Source organism: Tamandua tetradactyla, chromosome 13, assembly GCF_023851605.1.
Source record: "Tamandua tetradactyla isolate mTamTet1 chromosome 13, mTamTet1.pri, whole genome shotgun sequence".
Lineage (NCBI taxonomy): Eukaryota > Metazoa > Chordata > Mammalia > Pilosa > Myrmecophagidae > Tamandua > Tamandua tetradactyla.
This window is the reverse complement of record NC_135339.1, coordinates 66,094,660-66,118,470: the sequence shown is the minus strand read 5'-3', so window position 1 is coordinate 66,118,470 and position 23,811 is coordinate 66,094,660. Positions and strand designations below refer to the sequence as shown.

At 31.5% G+C, this 23,811-nt stretch overlaps 1 protein-coding gene across 2 annotated transcripts in view; it reads right to left on the bottom strand.

Moving 5' to 3' along the window:
* SLK (STE20 like kinase) overlaps positions 1 to 23,811 on the bottom strand; it is a 57,450-nt gene that overhangs the window by 14,333 nt on the left and 19,306 nt on the right. Inside the window, exons 2-13 of one of the 2 annotated variants that reach the window (XM_077125934.1) lie at positions 20,263 to 20,427; positions 18,515 to 18,563; positions 18,040 to 18,189; positions 14,742 to 14,814; positions 13,838 to 14,032; positions 13,173 to 13,254; positions 11,867 to 11,995; positions 8,250 to 9,605; positions 6,175 to 6,305; positions 5,819 to 5,942; positions 4,210 to 4,389; positions 1,727 to 1,819 (exon numbers count right to left, since the gene is read on the bottom strand). In XM_077125934.1, the coding sequence (XP_076982049.1) occupies positions 1,727 to 1,819; positions 4,210 to 4,389; positions 5,819 to 5,942; positions 6,175 to 6,305; positions 8,250 to 9,605; positions 11,867 to 11,995; positions 13,173 to 13,254; positions 13,838 to 14,032; positions 14,742 to 14,814; positions 18,040 to 18,189; positions 18,515 to 18,563; positions 20,263 to 20,427 (2,727 nt within the window). The remainder of the gene's footprint in view (positions 1 to 1,726; positions 1,820 to 4,209; positions 4,390 to 5,818; positions 5,943 to 6,174; positions 6,306 to 8,249; positions 9,606 to 11,866; positions 11,996 to 13,172; positions 13,255 to 13,837; positions 14,033 to 14,741; positions 14,815 to 18,039; positions 18,190 to 18,514; positions 18,564 to 20,262; positions 20,428 to 23,811) is intronic. The other variant, XM_077125936.1, reaches the window with a different exon arrangement.

The window sequence follows — 23,811 nt, the reverse complement described above, 5'->3', positions numbered from 1 at the left end:
TATGGTTTGAAATTCAAATTATCCAATAGGAGATGTGTTACTAGCAAGGACTTCCTCTTCACCTATTAACAAAACATGGCCACCCATCACTGAGCCAAGTAAGAGCATAGATTAGGCACAGGAAGGATAGCTTAAATATCATATGAGACAGCATGGTCTGAAAGTTCAGTATATGAAATATGGTGCTAAACTTTGCCTGGATGTGAATCCTGGCTCTGCCACTACTATTCAGAGTTGGGAGTGGCTTTAGTTCCCTCACTTGCAAAATAAGGGTAAGAAGAGTAACTACCTACCTCTTGTGATATTTGTTGTGACATTAAATGAATTTATACATGTTAATTATTTAGAAAAGTACCTGATACATAATAAATGCTATATTTAGTATTATCACCTTAAATTCATAATCCTCACACTGGCCCAAGATAAAATTTTTCACTGGTTCATGGCAAAAAAACAAAAACTAAATTTATTCAAATAAACTAGCTTTATTAAAATTTTAAATTCAGAGATACAATTTTCTTGCTGTTAAAAATATTCTCTCCTATGGTAGCCCATGACAAACTCTGGGATCTATCCTGTAACCATTTTCTGAAGAGTGCTTTAAAAACTATTGCTTTTCTATTTCTTAGCTTTGTGTATATGTTATACTATACAATAAAAAGAAGTTAAAAAAAAACATTCTCTCCCTTGAGACGATGGTGACAAGTACACAGCAGTTTTTAAAGTCTTGACAAAAAAAAAAAAATACATAAATATATTTAATGGCAATCCATTTTTCATGGATTCCAATTGGTTTTTGTTATATATTTTAATGTGTCTATGAAATTCTCAAGTCTGGGAACCACTTTTAATGACATAAAACCACATTAAAAACATTATTCAAGGCAACAATTAATATGTAATTCATGTCTCTCCTACCCTTCATTGACATATGTAACGAAAAACAGTTTACTTCTCGTTCTTTGCCTCCAGACTGAGTACAAGCTTAAGAGTCCTTCTTTCTAGGATGAGACTTCGTAAAGTTATGTGAACATTTCTAGAAAGTTCTTTTAAGAATACTCATTTTTCTAGCTTTGTAAAGAAATTTAGTTCAGTAAAGAAACATCTTAATTAGCTCAGCTTTATCATAACCTTGAATTGTTTATTTAACTCAACATAGGTAAAATTAGTCAGTTCTTTTGTAATAGCTAGATTATTTATATTTCTGAATAAAAAAGAAAACAATATATTTTATATTTAAAATCTGATTTAAAGTTACTTATGCTATCAAGTTTAAAAGTAATAAGTGTTTGATCTACAATTAAATGTTAACCATTTATCATTTTTCTTCCATCTTTGAACTTTATAGAAATAATGGCCCTAAGTTATCCTTTTAAAATGCACAAAGCTTATGATACTCACCCTCTACTTTTTGTTCTAAATGTCTTCTATCAAACATTGGCATTACTAATCAAAAATATAAACTTCCGTGATGATTAAAATCAGATAACAATGGATTATACAGTAACATATTTGTTTATTTCATATGGAGTCAGCTTCCCAAACATTTCACCTAAATGTTACCACTGGTGAGAATTTAGTACTATGTGAAAAACATCCTAGGTACTTTCCAATGGGGAGAAAACACCATATAATTGCAGTTAGAATTTACCCTCTCAACCAGTTTATCAAGCTGTGAGTTAATGTTGCTTTCTGTTTTTCAGTAGCATTAAGCTGCTGCTGTTACCTGAGCATGCTGGCTTTGCGCAAGCTCCTCTTTCCTGCGTTTCATGAGCTCTTTTCTCAGCTCTTTGGGTGCTTTCTCCACTTCATTTATAACCTACAGTGTATAAGCATGCAGGAGGTGGGGAAATAGTACTTTCTCCACAGCAAGCATTTATGTGAGCAGACAAGCTGTAAGTCAAGTATTAAGGTTGTTCAGAAAAATTCCTTTCAACATGCATTAGCATAGGTGTTAGTTTGGAAAAAGAATGAAAGGATAGAACATGCTTAATCTCAGTGCAGAAAGAGATGTTACAGCACATAAAGGTTAAGAAATTGCTTAATTATTCCTAGATATAATCTTCTCACTTAAAGATCAAAAGGCAATCAGTAAAAAATTGCAGCACTGATGATGAACTGTGATAATTCAACAGACCTTCTTGAAAGACCATAAAATTATAAATGTATTTTCTGATACTGCTTGAAATATTGAACATAAGAAAAACTAATGCCATTTATAAAATGCAAAATTTCATAATTGGCTGGATAATACCAAAAAAAATTCTAAATTAAATCCACTTCATGAGGATCAAAAAAAAAAATGGGAGAGCAAGTCACAGAATACACAAAGGAGAAATAAATGAATACTAAGCTTTTTTCCTCAAAACACAGTGTGGTAAAAATGAGCATATCTGATAATTTTGTGTAGGACCAGAAAAACATTCTCCTTTGCTGACAATTTAAGCCAAACTTAACTGTCAACTTTAAAATTAGTAACGTGCATTCTTAAATAAATTAGCAAACTATGTTTATTATATGAGATGAAGTACATTACAAGATGCAATATATTTTAGAGTTTCTCCTTTTAACCATTTTGAAATCCTAGATGTGTATTCTGTCTAACAACAGATCTGTAATCCAAATGGAGAAAACAATCATGTGTTTATAATTAGAAGCACTGAAAGAAACCAGATTTCAAATCACCACATGCTATTGATGGTCTGTGAAAGAGACTGATTTTGATTTAACAGCGTATTTAAAATTTCCCATCAAAAACCCTCATGAAACCAAATCACCATTAAAAGGAATAGATTCCCCAAATGCAAGAAGTTTAGCGATAAGAAAAAAAATGCATAAAATAATTATTTAAAATATGCATATTATGATTTCAAACACTTTGACTCCCTGGCTAAATCTCTTACCCCCAAATAATAACAGCTAGAAACTTTGATAGATTTAGGACTAAATCATATATTTACCTGTAAATAAAAAATGTTTAATGTAATCAGATGTAAGAATAACTTCTCTTATTGAAAGAAGAAAATTAATATGTAGCTCCATTAAAGTCACACATCACAGGATACAGAACATTGGTATATAAAACAATAGTAAAAAAAAATAATTTTTAGAAATGGTAGCCAAATCATATAAAATGATATACCATTTCACTCATCTCTATGTAAAGAAATCATAAAATGCACTCTATTAATGTCAGCCTCTTTAAAAGCAGATTCTTAATATTTAGCAATATGATATATAATTTTCTTCATAATTTAAATGTTAAAATCAATGAATCTAAGTTATTTGAGATATCTAACACAAATGAAATCAATCTTTTTTGTCCCAATCTAACAGAACTGATCATAATTATGTCACAGATCATAATTATAATTTTATAATTATATCATGAAAAGATAAATCTTTCTCCTACATTGAAGGTAGAGAATAAATGATAATACACCTATGAAAACTGTTTATATGTAAAGCTGTTAGCTTTATTTTTATTTAGGGACAAAAAAGACACACTAATACACAAATCTTTCTTCTGAATAAATGACAATCTTATAGTAAACAGTACTGCAAATACATTCTATAACAATATGGAACAGTTTCAGGAAAACAACTCATTGGACTCAAACGACTTTACAGATATTTTACACTTGCAACTCCTCAAAGTACCTCATAATTCGATGAGTTTACAGATATTACTTTAATTTCATGTTATTCAGGTTTTGTTTTAGCGAAATTTCCAGGAAAGAAAATCATGCTTATCAATTAAAAAAAGTGTTAAAAAGCATGAAATAAAGAAGATAAACATATAATTAATAATAAGTCTTGCTGCCACATATAAACAGGACACAGTAAGTTTTCTTTAAAAATATAATTTCTATATCAGATGATAAATGTTGCATTAATAAAGAAGGAGTGATAGATTAGAAGGAAGATGGATTTGACTCAATTTCAAGATTTGGTTCAAGTTTAGCTGGACTATAAACTTGTACTGGTCAACTTGAGCAGGTCACATAAACCTCTTTTCTTTTAGTTTTCTTGGCTGTATAATGGAGATAACACCTGACTTTACTACTACCCTACCTGAATTTTGGAAAAATTGAATGAAAGAAGGAATGAGTGCTACTTAGTTATCAAGTTATTATTACTAATTCCTTAGATAATCTTAAGTGCACATAAAAAACAGCTTTAATAATCAAAAACAGTAGTTACACTTACCTCCTTCTTTCGGTTCTTTAGCATATTCTGAAATTTGCACAGCTCTTTCTCTTGTTCTCCTTTAATGCGTTTGGCTTCATCTCGCAAGCGATTTGTGTGCTCTTGTTCTAGACGTTCTATAGTCTGTTTCTGTTGTTTTTCTAGATTCTCAATGTCTTGGTCATATTGTCGCTTTTTACCCTGTAAAACAACACAGCTCAAAATCATTTCACTTTTCTGTCATCATATTAACCCATTACAGTGATGATGTTATACTAAAAGCATGTAACTAGCATGTAAATTTAGTGATATGAAGAACCTTTGCAATAGTGAACAAGTCAAATCTAATTCTTCACCACTCTGGTCAAAATGCACTGAAATATGTTAAGAAATTCTTCAAAAAAGTGAGCAGTTCATTATTTTCTAACACAAAAAATATGTTTTCTATTATACAAGTAAAGAATGTTCAAAACTTTTAGACAATCCAGAAGAATACCCTGTTGCTATGAAATACTAAATTAGGTTAGAAAAATGTCAATATTTATCCAATGAAAACTTTGATAAAGCAAAGGGCTTATCTGAAGTCTATTTAATAATGTAACATTTCTTGTCATTTTCAGATTTACTCTTTCTCACTAAGATTCTTAAGATTAAACCTATTCCATTAAAACAAATCTTTTTGGAATTATAAATCTACTCTTTCAACAAAAGATTCCTGCTGATGCAATTCATAAGATATAAAATTTTAGATATACAACAGTAAAACATTTTGGGGAAAAAAGCACAGTTTTGATAAGGTTCTGGAAAACAATACAAATATTATAAAAATACTCAATAAGAACAAAAATTAATTATTTTCTTAGGAATTCTCAGTTACGATTCAACAAATGTAATAAACAGTGCCATACTTGACACAGAACAATCCTAACCACTTAAAATTACAAGTTTAACAAGAAGACTATATTTAAATCATACATACTACACATTTCAAGTGATCTTTTTTCTATCTTCATTAAACCAGATATTCAAAATAAGTTATCAGAATTTTCCATCATAATATTAACTTCTTTCCTAACTGAGCATACACACACACACACAAATTTTTTTTTTCAGAGGTTTGGTGAAAATTAGCCTTGGCTAGGCAGCATTTCTGATCTCCAGCAATTGCCAACAGGGAATCTGAAGTTTAATTATAAGTATATATTTTAAAAGCCCCTGGGAAATTCAGCCAGAATTGAAGACAATTTTTAAAAATCTGGATTTTAAATATGAATAGTTGGACTATAACATTAAAAATTCTCCAGTAATGGAACTTTGTAAACCATCTAATGATTCCAGGTTTTCATGAGATTTTAATAAGAGAAAAATGAAGACACTCATCATTCATAAATCACTCATAAATCAGTGATAGAAAGACTTGGATGGCAGATCCTTGTAAAGAAAAAGAAAAAAGAAAAAAAAAAGCATCCAGGATCCAGGATTTTAAGAAGATAAAAGGCCAGAGAAATACATCACAAAGCCAGAGAAACCCAATAATTAGAGAATAAGTTATAAAACTGGCTAATGGTGCTTTTTTTTTTAGCATTAAATTACATTGTTAACAAAATGTTAAGAAAACATTAAACTTTACCATCATTTCTTGCTCAAAGCGCCGGAAAATTTGTTCACGTTGTTGCTGCAGTTTGCTATTAAGCTGTTGTTGGGCTCTCTGCTCTTCTTTTTGAAGAAATCTTAATTCCCGAAGTTCCTGACGTCTGATAAAACGTAATAGTCGTGATAAGGAAAAATGGCAAAATTTACCTTTGAAGTAATACTAAAAAAAACAATAACTTAAAAATAACTTTTTTTTTCAAATGGAAAAGTAAGCAATAAAGGAGTGATCTAAAATCAGCCAAGGATCTACTCTTGTTTCTCTATCCTTCTGAATTTGCAGAGACTGGAAAGAAACCACAAAACCAGTTTTAATTACGGTATTTCTCTACTCACCTAAGAAACCTCAATTCTTCAGTTTTGGAATCACTATCTGTAACTATCTTTGATGTTGTTACACTCACTTCTACACCATCAACAACAAATTTGCGTGTTTTCTTCAATGTTTTTTTTTGTCTTCTTGTTTCCTGAGTGAGAATTTTAGTTTAGTTAGACTTTGTATACGGAATAGTGGAGGTATATTTTCTTTAAAAAAACAACAAAAAAAATTGAACACCATGAGGATTTTTTTAAAGACTACACACATAAATCACATAAAGCAAGAAGACTCATCTGTGGAACCAGTTATATCACCATAAACTTTGTCTGTTTTATATGACTTTACAAATGAAATCAAATAAAATTTTTTACAATGTGCATATACAACTTTCACTGTACCATACCATAATTAGGCACAGGTGGTAATGAGCAATTCTCATAAATGACTGGTCAATATAATATTTACATGGTAACTATCTTTCTTCCTCTTTTCATTTTGTAGGTTTCTCAGGTACCCCTGCTCTTCACAACCACTGACAAAACACTTAAAAATGAATTTCTGGGGCTTGACCCTTAAAGAATCAAAATAGACATACCTAGGGTGGCTAGGAATCTATTTTGAAAAGGCTCTCCAGGTAATTTTTAAACACTGCCAGGACTGGGAATCAATAATTTATTTTCACCAGCAACAATAATATCAAAAAGCCCTCTTTCATGTGAGGGCTAGAGACAAGTATGATTTTACAATTACTAGAAAGACAAGCACCTACACTGTACCCCCAAAACACCAGATCCAGCTGCCAACTAATCCCTAAAATTCTTTATTAGGGCCAAATCCCTCATTCCTCAACTGGTATTCAAAAGCTTTTAAATGCAAATAGGACTAACATTCCTACAAATACATCTTGGTAAAAAGATAAGGGTTGAGAGCAGATAATTACTGGTTTTGTTGAGGGGGAAGGGTTTTGCCAAGGGAGCAAAATGAAACATAAAAATACTACACTCAAAATGCATTAAAATTTTAAACAGTTGTCTTTGTCATCTTCCAATCACCTTTATGTGACCACCTACCTACAGTTCTGTTCTCCAGGCTTCCCAGGTTCCTCATGCTCCTGTCCCTAAACCCTGGACTATCTTGTACCCGATCCCAGCTTACTCTAAAATGCAAAGTTGCTGTGTTCCCAAAACTAGATCTACCTCCCCTTACCCTCCTAACTTTTCATTTCTACAATAATTCCTGATAAAACATCCATGATTAACAGCTCCTGAATTTTCACAGAAGTATTCACATTTTTAAAAGTGGATGCAAGTGAATGGATTTCAGATTGGTGGAATTTCAGTCTGTGAAACAAATTAACTAAAAAAAGAAGAAAATCCAGGTACTACATGTAATAATTTGGGGCAGATAAGCAGGCTTATCAGTCATGCCCTGAAGTCCTGTCCTTAGTCACTTTTTCTAGGTTGTCTCTGCTTTCTTCTTCTTTGCTACTTGTTTACCCAGGATCTTTAAGAGGCATTTTCCAAAAGGTAATAAATTCACGGCTCTTCTGTATTAGAATTCCATGGGATCTTTTGTTATAAATGGTGATTCTTGGGCCCCATCCTAGACTTACACATAGCTCCCCTGGAACTCTTAAGCATACTGAGGTTTGAGAATTATGCTCCAAAAGCTGCAAGTATTCTGTTATGTTATTTGTATGGGCCAGTAGTAAATCAAGGGTTGTTTAGATTCTAAAACTGTTTAAAAAGATTATTCTTTCAATTTCTCAATTCTCTCATATATTATTCTTGCTAACATAGTATCTATCAGCAATTAGAGAACCCAAACTGCACTGCTATGACATTATTTTGTACTGTTTATCTCTACCAGGTTGGCAAAAATAAATAGGCCCTACAAAAGAATGTAAAGAAGATTATATACAGAAGCTCTTCTCCAAGCTTTTTTTTTTTAATTAACTGCCTTCATAGGTCTCAAGAATTTAACAGGATTTAATACTATACTGATTTAGTGCTGTTTCACATAGTTTCACACAAACTCTAAATGGCCAAAATGACAAAAACAAACAAATGAACAAGGAACCATGTACACTTACTTGTAAAGATATGGACCCACTGTCTTTAGTTTTGCTTAGGAAGCTAGAGATAGATAAATTCAAGTCAATGCTGCTATTATCAGCAGTAGAACCAGTGCAGGAATCAGTATCATTTTCCCTTTGAGTCTCAGATTCTGGGAGAAGCATGGTTTCAGTTTTTGATAAAGCACCTATTTCTCCTTTATTTTCTGCATCTTCAGAATTGATATTAATACTAGGTATTGGAACAGGCTGAGGTTCATTGGGTTGTGAAGCTGCAGTAACTTGAGGTTCTGGGTTAAATGGCACTTCATATGGGATTTCTTTTTGCTCTATATCTTTATGATCATTCAGAGTTTCACTTTCTACTGTTTTTTTGTCAGTATACACCTCTGCATTTCTGACATCTATTTCTTCAGTGCTACTTGACTCAGTAATTTCAACTTCATTTACCATTGGTTCCTCATCGGTCTTCAATATGTTTTCTGAACTGTTCATTGACTGTTTCTCATTTTCACCTTCTATCAATTTTGTATCAATCTCATTAGTTTCAACTACTTCTTTAATAGGAACTTCCTCAGTACCACCAGCCTTAGGGCTTTCCTTAAGCTTACTTACTAATTTCTTGTCTACTTCAATCACTTCTTTCCAATCATTATTCTGAGCATCATCAGGTTTGCTTTTAACAGATTTCTGAGCAACATCTACTGCCTCATTTGTTTCTACATTGCTTGTATCGCTGATGACATCTTTTTGAGTTTTGTCATCTTTTCCTAATTTTTCTTGGGTGTCTTCCTTTGTAAACCCAACTTCATTATCAATTGCCTGTATATCTGCCTCTTTTTCTCCAGTCTCTTGAGAAACTAAATCCAATGTTTGAACAGAAGTATCTTTAATTTCTTCAGATTTTATAAGCTTATTTTCCAATATTTGTTGCTTTTCCTCATCTCTTTCTTCCTCAGATGCCAAATTATCATCAATATTTGTTTCTAAAGTTATCACTGTGTTTTTCTCTTTTTCTTCATCAACAGAATTAATGTCAACAGTTTCTTGGTTTTCTGTGTCAGGTAGATTTTCAAGCTCAGATTTTTTCTCTTTTCTCTCATTCTCCTTGATTACTGTTGCCCTATTTTGAAGTTCAATCGTAGTTTCTAAATGAGCGTCATTAACATGTTCATTAATATGCTCTGCAGCTTTTTCATGTTCATCAGTGGTGGGCTTTTCATTAAAAACTTTGCTGTTAAACTTATCTTCAGAAGTATTTTGTTCTGTTTTTTCTGAGACAGATTCCAAGATACAAGCATTTTGTGAAAGTTTATCTTCTTCAGAGCTGGCAATACTAAGGTCAGAAGAGGCACGCTTACTTGCAGGTATTGGCTAAAAAAGATTTTAGTAAATAAGAAACGCTTAATAAATGGGCACTGGATGATAATTACACATACATTTTTAGTACTAAAACATTATTTCAAGACAGTTAAGTTTATATAAATATGTTTAAACAAAGCAATGTTTATATATAGTCATGATATAATATCTTTATTCAGTAAAAGCTGCTTGTTATAAAAATAATTTAAATAATTGACAAACCGTCAGATAATAAATACAATGAAAATGGGTAACAAGGAGGAAACTTGCTATTAATCCTTACCTCTAAAACTAAAGATTTTGTACTGCCACCCATCAATTAATTCTCAGATATGGGTGTAACCACACTTCAAAAACCAACCTGCTGGTTCTATCCCTGGTTTCTATGCACTCTGATGCAAAGGAAAAGACAAGATCTCCTCTGAAAATATCTGATGGCATACTCATTTCCTTAATTCTACTGTCTACTTCAACTGAAGTACTAGCTAGCACTTTCTTGAAAAGTACATCATGTTTCCTTTTAAATCATTTAAATAGATGACAAACTGTAAAGATGTATATATACACCTTTCTATAATCCAAACCACTTACTAAGACATGTATTTCAAAAGATCATAATGTATTTAAATATGTCTATAACATTTAAAAATGTTTACTTTTACAAAAGTAAGAACTTTTATAAATAATCAATAATTTTACATGACACATCGAATTAACCTTGTCTAAATTAACTTTAAAAGAAAATGGCACTACAAAGCTACAGTAATCCAAACAGCACAGTACTGGCATAAGTACAAGCAGACCAATAAAACAGAATTGAGAGTTAAGAAAGAAACCTACATATCTATGGGTAATTGATTTTCAACCAGGAGGCCATATCTACTTACTGAGGAAAGAACAGTCTCTTCAATAAATAGTGCTGGGAAAACTGTATACCCACATACAAAAGAATGAACTTCTCATACCATATATAAAAATTAACTCAAAATGCATTAATGACCTAAATGTAAGGATGAAAACCATAAAACTCTTAGAAGAAAATATAGGGGGAAATCTTCAGGACCTTGCTAGATAGACACCCAAAGCACAAGTAACAAAAGAAAAAAATAGAAATTCTGGACTTCACCAAAATTAAAAACTTTTGTGTATCAAAGGGCAATTATCAACAAAATGAAAAGACAACCTACAGAATGGGAGAAAGTATTTGCAAATCACATATCTGAAAAGAGTTTAATATCCAGAAATCTGTAAAGAATTCTTACAACTCAACAACAAAAAACAATCCAATTTAAAAATGGGCAAAGCCCAATTTAAAAATGGGCAAAGACATTTTTCCAAAGAAGACATAAAAATGGTCATAAACACTTGAAAAGATACTCAATATTGTTAGCCATTATGGAAATGCAAATAAAAACATTATAAGATATCACTATATACACATTCACTAGGATGGTCATTATTTAAAAAAAAAACAGAGAATAAGTGCTGACAAGTATATGGAGAATTTGGTGCACTGTTCATACACTGCTGGTAGGCGTGTAAAATGAGTATTCTCTGTTGAAAACAGTTTGGTGGTTCCTCAGAAAGTTAAACATAAAATTATCATATGACTCAGCAATTCTACTTCCAAATTATATACCCCAAAGAACGGAAAAGAGGAACTCAAACAGAACCCTGTTCATAGCAACACTGTTCACAATAACTAAACGGTGGAAGCGACCCAAGCAACCATCAAGAGAAGAATGAGTAAAGAAAATGCTGTATATATTTACAATAGAACATTATGTGGCAAGAAAAAGGAATGAAGTTCTGATACATGCAACAACATGAGCAACCTTGAAGATATTATATTGAGTAAAATAAACCAGATACAAAAGAACAAAAACTGTATAAATTCAGTTATATAAAATGCCTAGAACAGGCAAGTTCACAGAGGCAGAAAGTAGATTATAGGTTACCAGGAGCTGGGAAGGGAGGGAGTGGGCAGTTATTGCTTAAATTATGGAACAGAATCTCTGTTTGGGGTGATAAAAAAGTTTTGGTAATGGGTTGTGGCAATGTTGGCACAATTTTTTAATGTAATTATCATTACTGAACTAAATATATTATAAGTGGTTACAAAGGGAAACGCTATGTTCTATATATATCAATACAACAAAAAAATTTTTGAAGTACTTTATAGTAAACTAGAGATAGTTGATAGCATAAATTTAAACAATCCTTAAACCAACTCTAAAAAAAATCTAAATGAAATTTCCCTTCTAAATACTAACCAGAGAATTTTCTGTTTCCTCATCATCATCTTCCTCTTTGCCATCTTCAACTTCTTCTGTCACTTCAGCCTTTGCCTCTGCAATTAATTCTCGGATTGGTTTATTGGAATTGACAGTAACAAAGGGATGCTGTTGATCAATAAAGATAGTACACTCAATAACAGCTGAAATATTCACTTATATAAAGTAATTTTCAAACATAAAACATTTCTGATGGTAAACACACGCGTAGGAAAATATAAACAATTTCAGATAATATTATGTTTGAGAAGTGAAAGAGATTGGACAGAGGTAGGTGCTGGCTGCAAACTACATCCGCATTTTTTTGTTGTTTAATCTGAAGCAAATATATCTAAATGATAACATCTGTTAAATCTGGGTAGCGGGTATATGCACTTTCTTGTACATTTGTAAATTTCATATTCTAAAATTTGAATTAAAATTTAAGGTAGGTTTCAAGGTAATCCATTAAAAAGAAGCAACATAAATTCTGCCAAAGCCTCAATAAAAGAATTACTGAAAGCTTTTGAGCTCTGTTAAAAGTATCTATAAACACCTGCTGATTTGATATGGTTCTAATATTCTTAAAGGTAAGATAGTTTATTTAGCACTTAATGGTGTCTATCACAGATTAAGACTTTCAAATGTGGGGGTGTGTGTGAATGAACAATAGTAAGCAATGTGTTTCAGGACATGTTTGCACAGCAAGGCAATTTTTTCCTGCTTTTTGTCCCAGGATAAGTTGGTCAACCTAAAACACTATAAAGCTAATGTAGGAGTCAGACCATACCTCAGCTTAACAGTAATTGCCTTTAGCTCATCGTATTTGTAATTGTTGCTCCAATATTAATTGAAAATTTTTATTTAAATAGAGTAGTTCTGCTATAAAACAAAATCAAATTTACCCAATCACTTTAATATCTATCATTTTTAAAAAGCAACAATATTTACTGAACATTTACATTCATTTAATAAAAGACAAAAAAATAATTAGCTCATGGCCCCTATTCACAATTACTTTCAAGTAACTGGATAGACAAGTAGTAATAACTAACAAAATGAAAAGATGATAATAAAACTGAACCAAAAAAGGCACAATAGGAACAACTTACAAGCTAAATGTTTTATAGCAATGGCAGCACATACGTTTGTAAAACAAATATTAACTATTACAATGTATTTTGAGTTTCCATAGGAAAACTCAAGTGGAAACAGAAGACAAAGAATGAACCTGAAATTTTATCGTTCTTAAAGAGATGTTAAAACAATTATATGATTGGCTGCTGTCACATTATTCTTATTTTACCTGCAGTAGCTGAGATGTATTCCACCTGGCATCCACATTCTTTTCTAAACATTTCTTTAGAAAGTCCTTAAAATTTGAAGACCTTCAAAATAAGATTTTAACAATATAAAAAAGAATAGAGCCTGCCCATGTCAAAAAAAAAATTCTATTTTACTTTGTTATTTGAAACAAATAAAATCACTTGATATGTTATGCTCAAGTTTCATGACGCCTGTAATAGTACCAGTAATTCAACATAAGAAAACCAATAATGGGAATATTAAGATGTTATACTACTTATACACCTGTAAAATACATATTAAACATGTATGTAAATAGGTACATAATTATAGTTATTGAGGTACAGCTAAATATTCATAAGTATGCAAAAATCACAAAAATTCTATTATGTTAAATTCCACAAATACAGAGCAACCACTTACATGGTTCACTTTTTCAGTGTACAGAAATTACCTTTTTCATGCAGAACTCAAATCACTCATTTTTAAATATATGTGAAAATATAGTTATAAATATGGTCTTTAAGCCTTGAAAACATATCAAAATTCAGTCATTTCATTCACATAGTCTTTGTACTATGCATCTAAATTTAAATATCCTTGGAAATTTGGAAGAATAAAACAGCTAGTTTTGATTCTTAAAAAGCTTTGTTTAAAGTATTTTACCATTTTGATGGCTGGGCTAACGTAGGGGGTTCAGATTTTGCTATTTTTAGTAGCACTCGCATTGGATTTAATTCATGATGAGGTGGTTCTATCTCAGCCATTTCTATTAAAGTAACACCCAGTGACCATACATCAGCTTTGTAGTCATAGGGTCTGTCTTTAGATGTTTCACACATGACTACTTCAGGAGCCATCCTATAAAGACAGAGAACTGAAAGTTAAAATGGTTAACTTAATAACAGTGATTGCAAACCACATAAGCTAAACAGTATCATCAATTATGTGGAAAAAAATTAATGAGTAATATCCAAACAGAGCTGAGAGATTATCCTGGAGGTTACTCTTACACATAAATAGATACCACCTTGTTAGTCAAGATGTAATGGAGAGGCTGGAGGGAACTGCCTGAAAATGTACAGCTGTGTTCCAGCAGCCATGTTTCTTGAAGATGATTGTATAATGATATAGCTTTCACAATGTGACTGTGCAATTGTGAAAACCCTGTGTCTGATGCTCCTTTTACCTACCTTATCAATAGACGAGTAAAACACATGGAATAAAAATAAATAATAGGGGGAAAAAATGTTAAAATAAATTTAGATTGAAATGCTAGTGATTGATGGGGGGAGGGGTAAGAGGTATGGTATGTATGAATTTTTTTCTGTTGTCTTTTTCTCTTTCTGAATTGATGGAAATGTTCTGAGAAATGATCATGATGATGAATATGCAACTATGTGATGATATTGTGAATTACTGATTACATATGTAGAACGGAATGATCAAAAGTTAAGAGTGTTTGTTGTTATATTTTTTAATTAATAAAAAATGCTTACAGAGAAAAAAATTAATGAGTAATAAATGATGACATGATTAATATTGTAAATTCATAAAACTAAATACATACCAATAAGGTGTACCAATAAAGGAATCTCTTCTTTGAATAGTCCTTGTGTTTTTAGCTGATACTCCAAAGTCGGCTTGAAATAAACATACAAAAGCATTTAGGACAGCTATTAAGTATAGTTCACTACATTTCACCAGGGTGGGGTGTGGGGAGGGTGCACTTCAAACCTTCTATAAAGCCACTCTTATAAAGGGTAAGTAAATAGAGAAATAATTTCTCTACCACTCTAATCTTGACCACTCTTTCTTAAGCCACAAAAAAATCTAAAAAAATCCCATCACTAATGCACATAATATTACCTTTAATAATATTTAAGATGCCAAATTCTCCAGAATTGAAAAAACAGTGCTAATTTTAACTTTAAAAGACACCATAGCCTACTTCTTCAAAACAAATGCCAACTAGTGTTACATGTTGTAATTAAGTTAACAGACATAAACTTGTTTCTCTGTAGTGTGAAAAACAGAAACTGTACCAAAGCAGCCTTTCATGACTTATTTACAAGAAAAAATTGTGAGCTATATGTTTTTTTATTTAAATTACAGAAAACAGTAACATTACGGCCTTATCAGTTGTTAACCCCACCATTTCAGCTTGGGAGCTCAGACAACCATCAATAGCAACATAAGGTTGCTGTTACTGCATCACTACCTCATGTTATATATATTAAAAATTTTAAAGTTTCATGCTTGACAAGTCAGAGAGAGCTCTCAGAAATTAATAAGCATGAAAAATCCATTATTTGGTGCCTCTAGCCAAGGGCCTGGTATAGAGAGTAAACTCAAAAAATGGTAGCTAATATTTTAATCTGTAAATTTAACCTTGGTGATATTTTGTTGATAGAAGTCTTAAAGAATCCATAAAATCCTGTCTCATATTATAATTATTTGCCTATTATGTGATTCTTAAGAGTAAAATAGCTTTATACATACATATATACCCAACAGGGTGTCACAGAAATACAAGGGTCTGTAAGTATCTGTGACTTAATAAAGCAGAAACTGCAATTGTTTTAATGTTAGCCAACTCAAAACTATTTTGACATTCCCAAATCTTCAATAACCTATTTATTGTTAAAAGTACACAGTTTTACATTAAAAAATTTCTGTATTCAAATAAAATTTTAGACCATTTATAGACAATAAAGCATGACAGAAAAACATGCCCCCCAAATGGATCAAAACTACAACATCCTATTTCAAAATGAGCTCCAAGACTTAAAAGAATTATACAATACATAAAAGAATAACATGTCAGAAACAGAGAAACTCACAAATGAAGTGACAGAACTCAAGAAAAAAGTATAAAAGAAAAAATCATTAGAAGTAAATACTAATCTAGAAGGAATCCAAGAACAAATATACACAATAAATAATGCCTTATGAGAATGAGAATGAGAAAAGGAAAATAAATTTTAGAATTAAAAAACATGAAGAAAGATTTTGGGAGGAAGTAACAAATTTGATGATAGGCAAAGAAGACCCAATATACAGATAATTAAAGTCCTCAAAGAAGAAAGTCAAAGCAACAGAACACAATAAATATTTAAATATATAACTCAAGAAAAAACATTCTTAACAAATGACCTGAGTATCATAGGAATTCAGGATTTATTAGAAAAAACTGGTAAAATTATTGGGCTTTACAGAAAAAAAAGAGCACATAACTTAAAAAGAAAAGGAAATTAGATTACCAGACTTTTTGACAGCAACACTTCATGACAAAAGAAAACAGAGTTAACATATTTCAGATACTCAAGAAAAGAAATAGGAGTCAAGCATTTTCTATCAGCAAGACTGATCTTCAAGTATGAAGAGCATAAACTGGTATCAGTATGTAAAAACTCAGATAGGCCTTCCAGAGGAAAACTACGAGAGAGTGAGCATCAGACAACCAACATGGCCAAAGAGACATCTACATAAAGACTGGTGGGGAGCATTAAATAGAGAAATGAGGGTTAGAAGGGAAAGATTATAATTTGTGATGGTTATATGACCTAACAATGTACATACAGAAGCCACCACCATGAAAAATGGGGTATATGTGATGGGTATACATACACTGTAATATTTAAGATTTTTTTTGCTCCCAAAGAACCAACCAATTTTGACCCCCTCATACCCCTCACGAAAATGCATGCCATAAAAAAAAGAGATGAAGGGGAAGCCTGTAAATTAAAAGAGAATTACAGAAAAATCAGGTTTTAAATACGGACAAGTCAAAATTCCAATGTCTAGAGATGAATACTGGCTGATAAAGCCATCAAGAAATACAAGGACAAGATCACTATAAACATCAGTACAGCTTTACTTTTTGCAAAGCGAGGGGCAGTGATTGAAATGGACACATGGGAAACCTCTTCTTTACTTGGCCCGTTGTTACAAAGGTATTTGCCATAGAATAATTCACTAAGCTAAAGCTATACATTTGTGTGGTTTTCTATATCTGTGTTTGTTTCATAATAAAAAGATTAAAACTCAGTACATCAAATTATATATTATATATAGTGGGAAACCTGTTTAGATGTCATGACAAAATGAAATGAAATGGCTATAATCACTGTTATCAACCTGATCCCTGAATATATCATTTGTCCTTTCAGTATTCTGTCAAAATACACAAATTCAGACATCAGCAAGATTTTTAATTTTCATAGCTTGTATGTACTTTAAGAGGGATATATATTCCTTTTATATGTGATAAATGAAATTAATTTCCAGTCCAAAATAGACATCTAATTCTTATGACATTATTGTTCATTCCCTCAGCATTAACAGAAAAATTAAAAATTCCAGTCCTTATACTTATTTCAGGTAACCCTTCTCAGACCTAAGATTACTTTGTTAGTTTAGCTGAAGTACCATATCTCTATAAAAAGTTTAAAACTAGACATGGAAAAAAGAACTCACTAGTCACGAGTTCTAGAAATGAAAATGCATTCTGTAAAACAGAGTTAGCAGTTTTAAATACTGTACTATATTCTAAATTTATTTTATTTACAAGTATTAAGGCTATATGCAAAAATTTAAGAGAAAAATTTCTTTAACCAGTCTTTAAAAGGCTTGTCTTTTTGAAAATAAAAATGCACTCATTCTACTTTCTTTTTAAAGTGCTCTTCACTTAGATGCCTATGCTTAGGAATTTGGGGATAATGAATACTTATTCAAAGAAGTGTTTTGTAGAAAATTAAATGCTTCAGATATTTAAGTAGAAATAAAACAATATTAAATCACACATATATGGGGGAGAACCTCATTAGAATAAAATTCTAATGCTTATTTTAGGGGAATAAACTTACCCAATTTAATATCTCCATCTAAGGTAAAAAGGATGTTGCCCGCCTTTAGATCTCTGTGGATGATTTTATTATCATGTAAGTAGTTCAATGCCTCTAAAGTCTGTTTGCAAACTACTTGTATTTGGGACTCAGTTAATGGTCTCTCAAGTTCTATAAGGAAAAATTAAACATATCTGCATTTTTAAATAGTCAAAACATATCAGCAGTCTATATATATCTTTATCATCAATGTCAAGGACTATATAAAGTAAATTTATTTTAGAAGGACTAAATATCTACAAAGATTCATTTCCTGCCATTTATACTATTTCATTTTAGAATTTTATTACAATCATTCAAGAATATAAAAATACGTTCATTTCTTAATTCACTGAATTTCACTCAACAATAAGATAAATGTAGGAAATGTTTTAAATTCTTTCATTTTTATTAATCATAATTTAAGATATAAACATGAGGAAAAAAAGGTATTTACCAAGCATCACAGCATCCACTGCCCCGCCCGCACAAAATTCAATGAGGATCTGCATGCAAATAAAAGAACATGTGTCTAAAACTACAATGAGTATTTTTTCTTCAATTTAGAAAAAGAGACTAAGGAATAACTATCAAAGAATCTAGATTAGGGAAACAATAGTATGCTGAACATGAACATTTTCTTAATTCAAAAAGTCAGGAGTCTTAAATGCTATACAGTTGTAAAAGCACAAAAAACATATTGTGTATGTATGTACATTTTGTTAATGACCGTTTTAGTGTCCTTGCTTCATTAAATTTTCAGAATTTTACAGAAAAATTACAGAATTTAAATTCTGTACAGTATTATATATCCATTTCATCACCATGGAAAGATTTTATTACTCTCATTTTTAAGACAACTATTGCGCTTTAAGTGACAAAATTTATATTTATATATTTTAACTTCATTAATAGGAACAAATCCTGAAAATAGGTATACAGACTTATTTTAGTTTAAAAAGAAAAAATACATATACACAAAAGCTTCAGATACCAGCTCAATGATCACTTCTTGATGGATGCCTTCCTTGGCCTCCCTGGCAAGATATGGAAACACCAGTATCTCTCCTTAGCTCTCAACAGTTGCAATATTACATTTATTGTGAAAATTTCTCTCTCTCCTTCTAGACAATCCTTTACAAGAGTCTAAATTTTTGTTTTGTAATCAACCCATAAAGATCTTACTATTTTATTAAGTCGTCTAGGAGTTCATTTTCACTATAATCACTAGAAACATTCTGCTAGAGCCCTGAACTACATGAAAAGACCACACTAATAATAACTATATATAATTTTTTTAAGTAACCTATTTTAACAAATTGTGTAGCTTTCTGCTCACTCTCCACCACCACTTATAAAACTTTACTTTTGACAGGTACTTATTAATTATGAATTGTTTTTAAATTCATTATTTTGAAATATAATTCAGGAAATCAATCATTATGTGTAAATAGGCTCTTAAAGGTCAAGTGACTTTTCCAAGCTGCTAACTGGCAGAACCAGGATAAAGAAAATACAGATCTTTTGATTCCCAGACAGGTATTTCTTGTACTCGTTTCTCATATCACTTTACTTCTTTCTTCAAAGAGGAAAGCTAAGAAGTATACTTTTAAAAGCCATCTTGATTAAATTACAGCTGGAACAGAGCAAGTGACTGGCTGTACATTCATTAATATTTTATTTGTTCATCTATTTGTGCCTAGTATTTCCCCAAAATAAACAAAATTTACACATGCAGCCTTTGCAACTGCATCATACACTGAAGCTGGGCCTGAAAACATATCAGATAAATACTTAATATTTCTAATATTTTATAGTTTACTACATGATTTACAAAAAGTTTAGGGAGAGGAACTATAAACAGTTTCTAGAATAATAAAAAAACTAGAGAAAATTTGAAAGTAAATGTTTAAATTTCAATTATAAACAAAATATGCCATCTAATTTCATATTTTAAGAAATTTAATATTCTTAACCAGGTTTCTCCATCTGGGTCCAATCTCAAACAGTCAGCAATCATGATGAAACTGGTCCAATCTGAAAAACAGATCTGAACATCTATTGAAGCTGAGGATCAATTTTCATTCAAGTAACAATAACAAAACAGAAGAGGTAATACATAAAATAGGCTTTCATAACTCGTAAACCTCTTGAGAACAATTAACTCACTTTGGCTTCTCCTACAGATCAATACAAATGGCTTACCCAAAGATTGTTCTCAAAATAGAAGGCATCTAGAAGCTTGACTATATTTGGGTGATCACAAGATGCTAATATATCAATCTCAACCATGTAATCTTCAAGTTCTTCTTCAGATTTGGTGTCAATCACCTTTGCAGCTGCTAAAACATTAGTCTCTTTATTCTGGGCCTAAAAATGAAAGTATCAAAAGTGTCACACTTAAAATGCATACTTATCCTTAAGAGACAACCTACACATAAATATTAACTAATGCATGCTTGCACTGAGCTAAGTGCTTTACACGCATATAGAATAGTTCAAATCACGGGCTGAGTCAGCTAGAGTTCTAATTCTGGTTCTATCACAATAAGCTGTGACAACATTTTAGTTGGGGCAACTTTAAAAATCCCTCTTGTTTTAGTTCCCTTATCCATAGAATGTACCTATACCTCACAAGTTTGTGAAAATTAAGACAACATGTATTTGCCGAGTGACTAAAAAAAAAAGCATTTAAACATTTAATACAATGGAATACATGGTATATATAGTATGGAATCAAAATGTTAGCTGTATTTAATGCTCACAACAATCCCATGATATATTATTCTTACTTTAAAGGAGGAAAGATAAATTTGAAGAGGCTAAAAGGTCATGTAGCTAGTAAGAGGAAGAATCAGAATTTAAATCCAGGTCAGATTCTATAAGCCTTTCCTTATTTCAATAAATAATTTATTTAATCATTACCCTTTCTAGGATTGCTATATGTCCATCAATTTAAATATTTTCCCTCATTCTTAGTACTTAAACTTTTCCATTGCCTTTCTTTGTTTGAGTAACTTCTCACCTCCATGTATTACAAATGAAAGGGTTTCCAAATATGTAGCAGAAGCCATGATATTTTTTAAAAAGGTTAGGAAGCAAGCCATAAATTACTAATTAGATTTCTTAAAAAACACGTCAATATTTTATAATATCAGCAAAACCGCACATTTTCTTTAAAAATCCAGAAAAAAACCCAAACTTTTTTTTTTTTTTTTTAAGAGAGAGGGAGGAAAGGAAGGAAAGACAGAGAAGGAAGGAAGGGAGGAAGAAAGGGAAACATTTTTTAAACATTTTCTTGTTTTTTTTTATTATATTTTGTTAGTTTGTTTGTTTTTTACATGGGCTGGGGCCGGGAATCGAACCGGGGTCCTCCGGCACGGCAGGCAAGCACTCTTGCCCGCTGAGCCACCGCGGCCCGCCCCAAAAACCCAAACTTTTAAAAGCTAATAACTGCTTCAATAAATAAATACATATCCACATTATGAGATTTCACAAAACAAAAAATATTTTTGCATACACAAAATTATTCACCATAGTACTGTTTATAATAAAGAAAAACTGAATCGGCCTAAGTATCCATCAGCAGGAACCTGTTTATATCATTCAATACAGTTCTTCAGTGGAAAATTATGTAGCCATTAAAATTAATTAATTACTATTTCTTAAGATGGAACAGTAGCTACATATTGTTGAATGGGAAAAAAGACAACTTACTAAGCATGAAAGGTATGTCATTTCTCAAAAATTGTATATTAATTTCCACATGTAGAGAGGATAAGAAATACCCAGAATGATGTCATCAGTAAAGATGGTGGAATTTCATGTGCTTTTTACTTTCTTGGTATTTTGTATATTATTTGGACTTAAAAAAAAAAAAAAAAAGACATGAGAAACAATCAAGTGCTAACAAAACAACAGTATACAGGAATCGTCTCAGGGATTTATTATCTAACCTTGGAGATGATGATGAAAAGAAGCACCAAAACAGGTTTCAGCCTTTGTAAGGAACTTTCCTAAGTTGATTATTGCTAAGTTTTACTTTCTTTGGGGAAAAAGTAGAGACAAAATGTAATACTAAATGTTTAGGATTCACAGAATATATTTTGGATAAACATACAGAGTAGTCAACTTTACCACTCTAGATTCTAATCTACCATGTTTTATCACATGTAGGATGCCATCTTTTAAGATGCATTATTATTTTATATGCTACTAAGGAATTAAAACTATGCCAATACTGTATTTCACTCAATTTTTTTTCTTTTTTGATCAGCTTTATTGAGAGATGATTTAGATACTATAAAATTCACCTTTTAAAATGTACAATTCAGTGTTTAATATGAGAATTATACAAGCATCAGCATAATCTAATTTTAGAACATTTTTATCATCCCCCAAACCTAGTATCTATTAGCAATCTAACTAAACGTCACTACCCCCTCTGCCACTGGTACTTTCCCCCTCCCCTGGCCCCAGCTCTAGGCAACCACTGGTCTATTTTCTGTCTGTATACATTTCCCTATTCTGGACATTTCATGTAAATGGAATCGTACAATACATGGTCTTTTGTGACTGACATAATTCCCTTAGCATAATGTTTTCAAGATTCATCCAGCTGTAGCATATATCAGTATTTATTCCTTTTTATTGCTGAATAATACTCCATTGTATAGCTATACCACTTTTGTTTATTCATTCAGCAGTTAATGGGCATTTAAGCTTTTTCTACTTTTTGGCTACTATGAATAATGCAACTATGATATCTGTGTACAAATCTCTACTCATCAAATGTAGGATGCCTTCATTCACAAACAATGCAAATATTTGTTTTCATTTTTGGTGGGTAACACTCAGAATTTTTATTTTATACTTTTGGAAAGAGCTCTTTTGGTCAAATAAAACTTATTTAGATCACTTTCTGACTCAGAGTTTTCTAGTGTCTGTTTTGCAACATATCATCTGCTGGCTATTCAGAGTTTTGGTGATGCTGCATTTCTTAAAAAGTATTTCACACTTATCCACTGTTGGTGGGAATGTCAAATGGTGCAACCAGTGTGGAAGGCAGTTTGGCGGTTCCTCAAAAAACTGAATATAGAATTGCCATACGACCCAGCAATACCATTGCTAGGTATCTACTCAAAGGACTTAAGGGCAAAGACACAAACGGACATTTGCACACCAATGTTTATACCAGCATTATTCACAATTGCAAAGAGATGGAAACAGCCAAAATGTCCATCAACAGACGAGTGGCTAAACAAACTGTGGTATATACATACGATGGAATATTATGCAGCTTTAAGACAGGATAAACTTATGAAGCATGTAATAACATGGATGGACCTAGAGAACATTATGCTGAGTGAGACTAGCCAAAAACTAAAGGACAAATACTGTATGGTCCCACTGATGTGAACCAACATTAGAGAATAAACTTGGAATATGTCATTGGTAACAGAGACCACCAGGAGTTAGAAATAGGGTAGGATAATGGGTAATTGGAGCTGAAGGGATACAGACTGTGCAACAGGACCGGATACAAAAACTCAAAAATGGACAGCACAATACTACCTAATTGTAATGTAATTATGTTAAAACACTGAATGAAGCTGCATCTGAGCTATAGTTTTTTGTTTGTTTGTTTTGTTTTTTTATATATATTTTTATTTTTTCTATATATTATCATTTTATTTCTTTTTCTGTTATCTTGTTATTTCTTTTTCTAAATCGATGCAAATGTACTAAGAAATG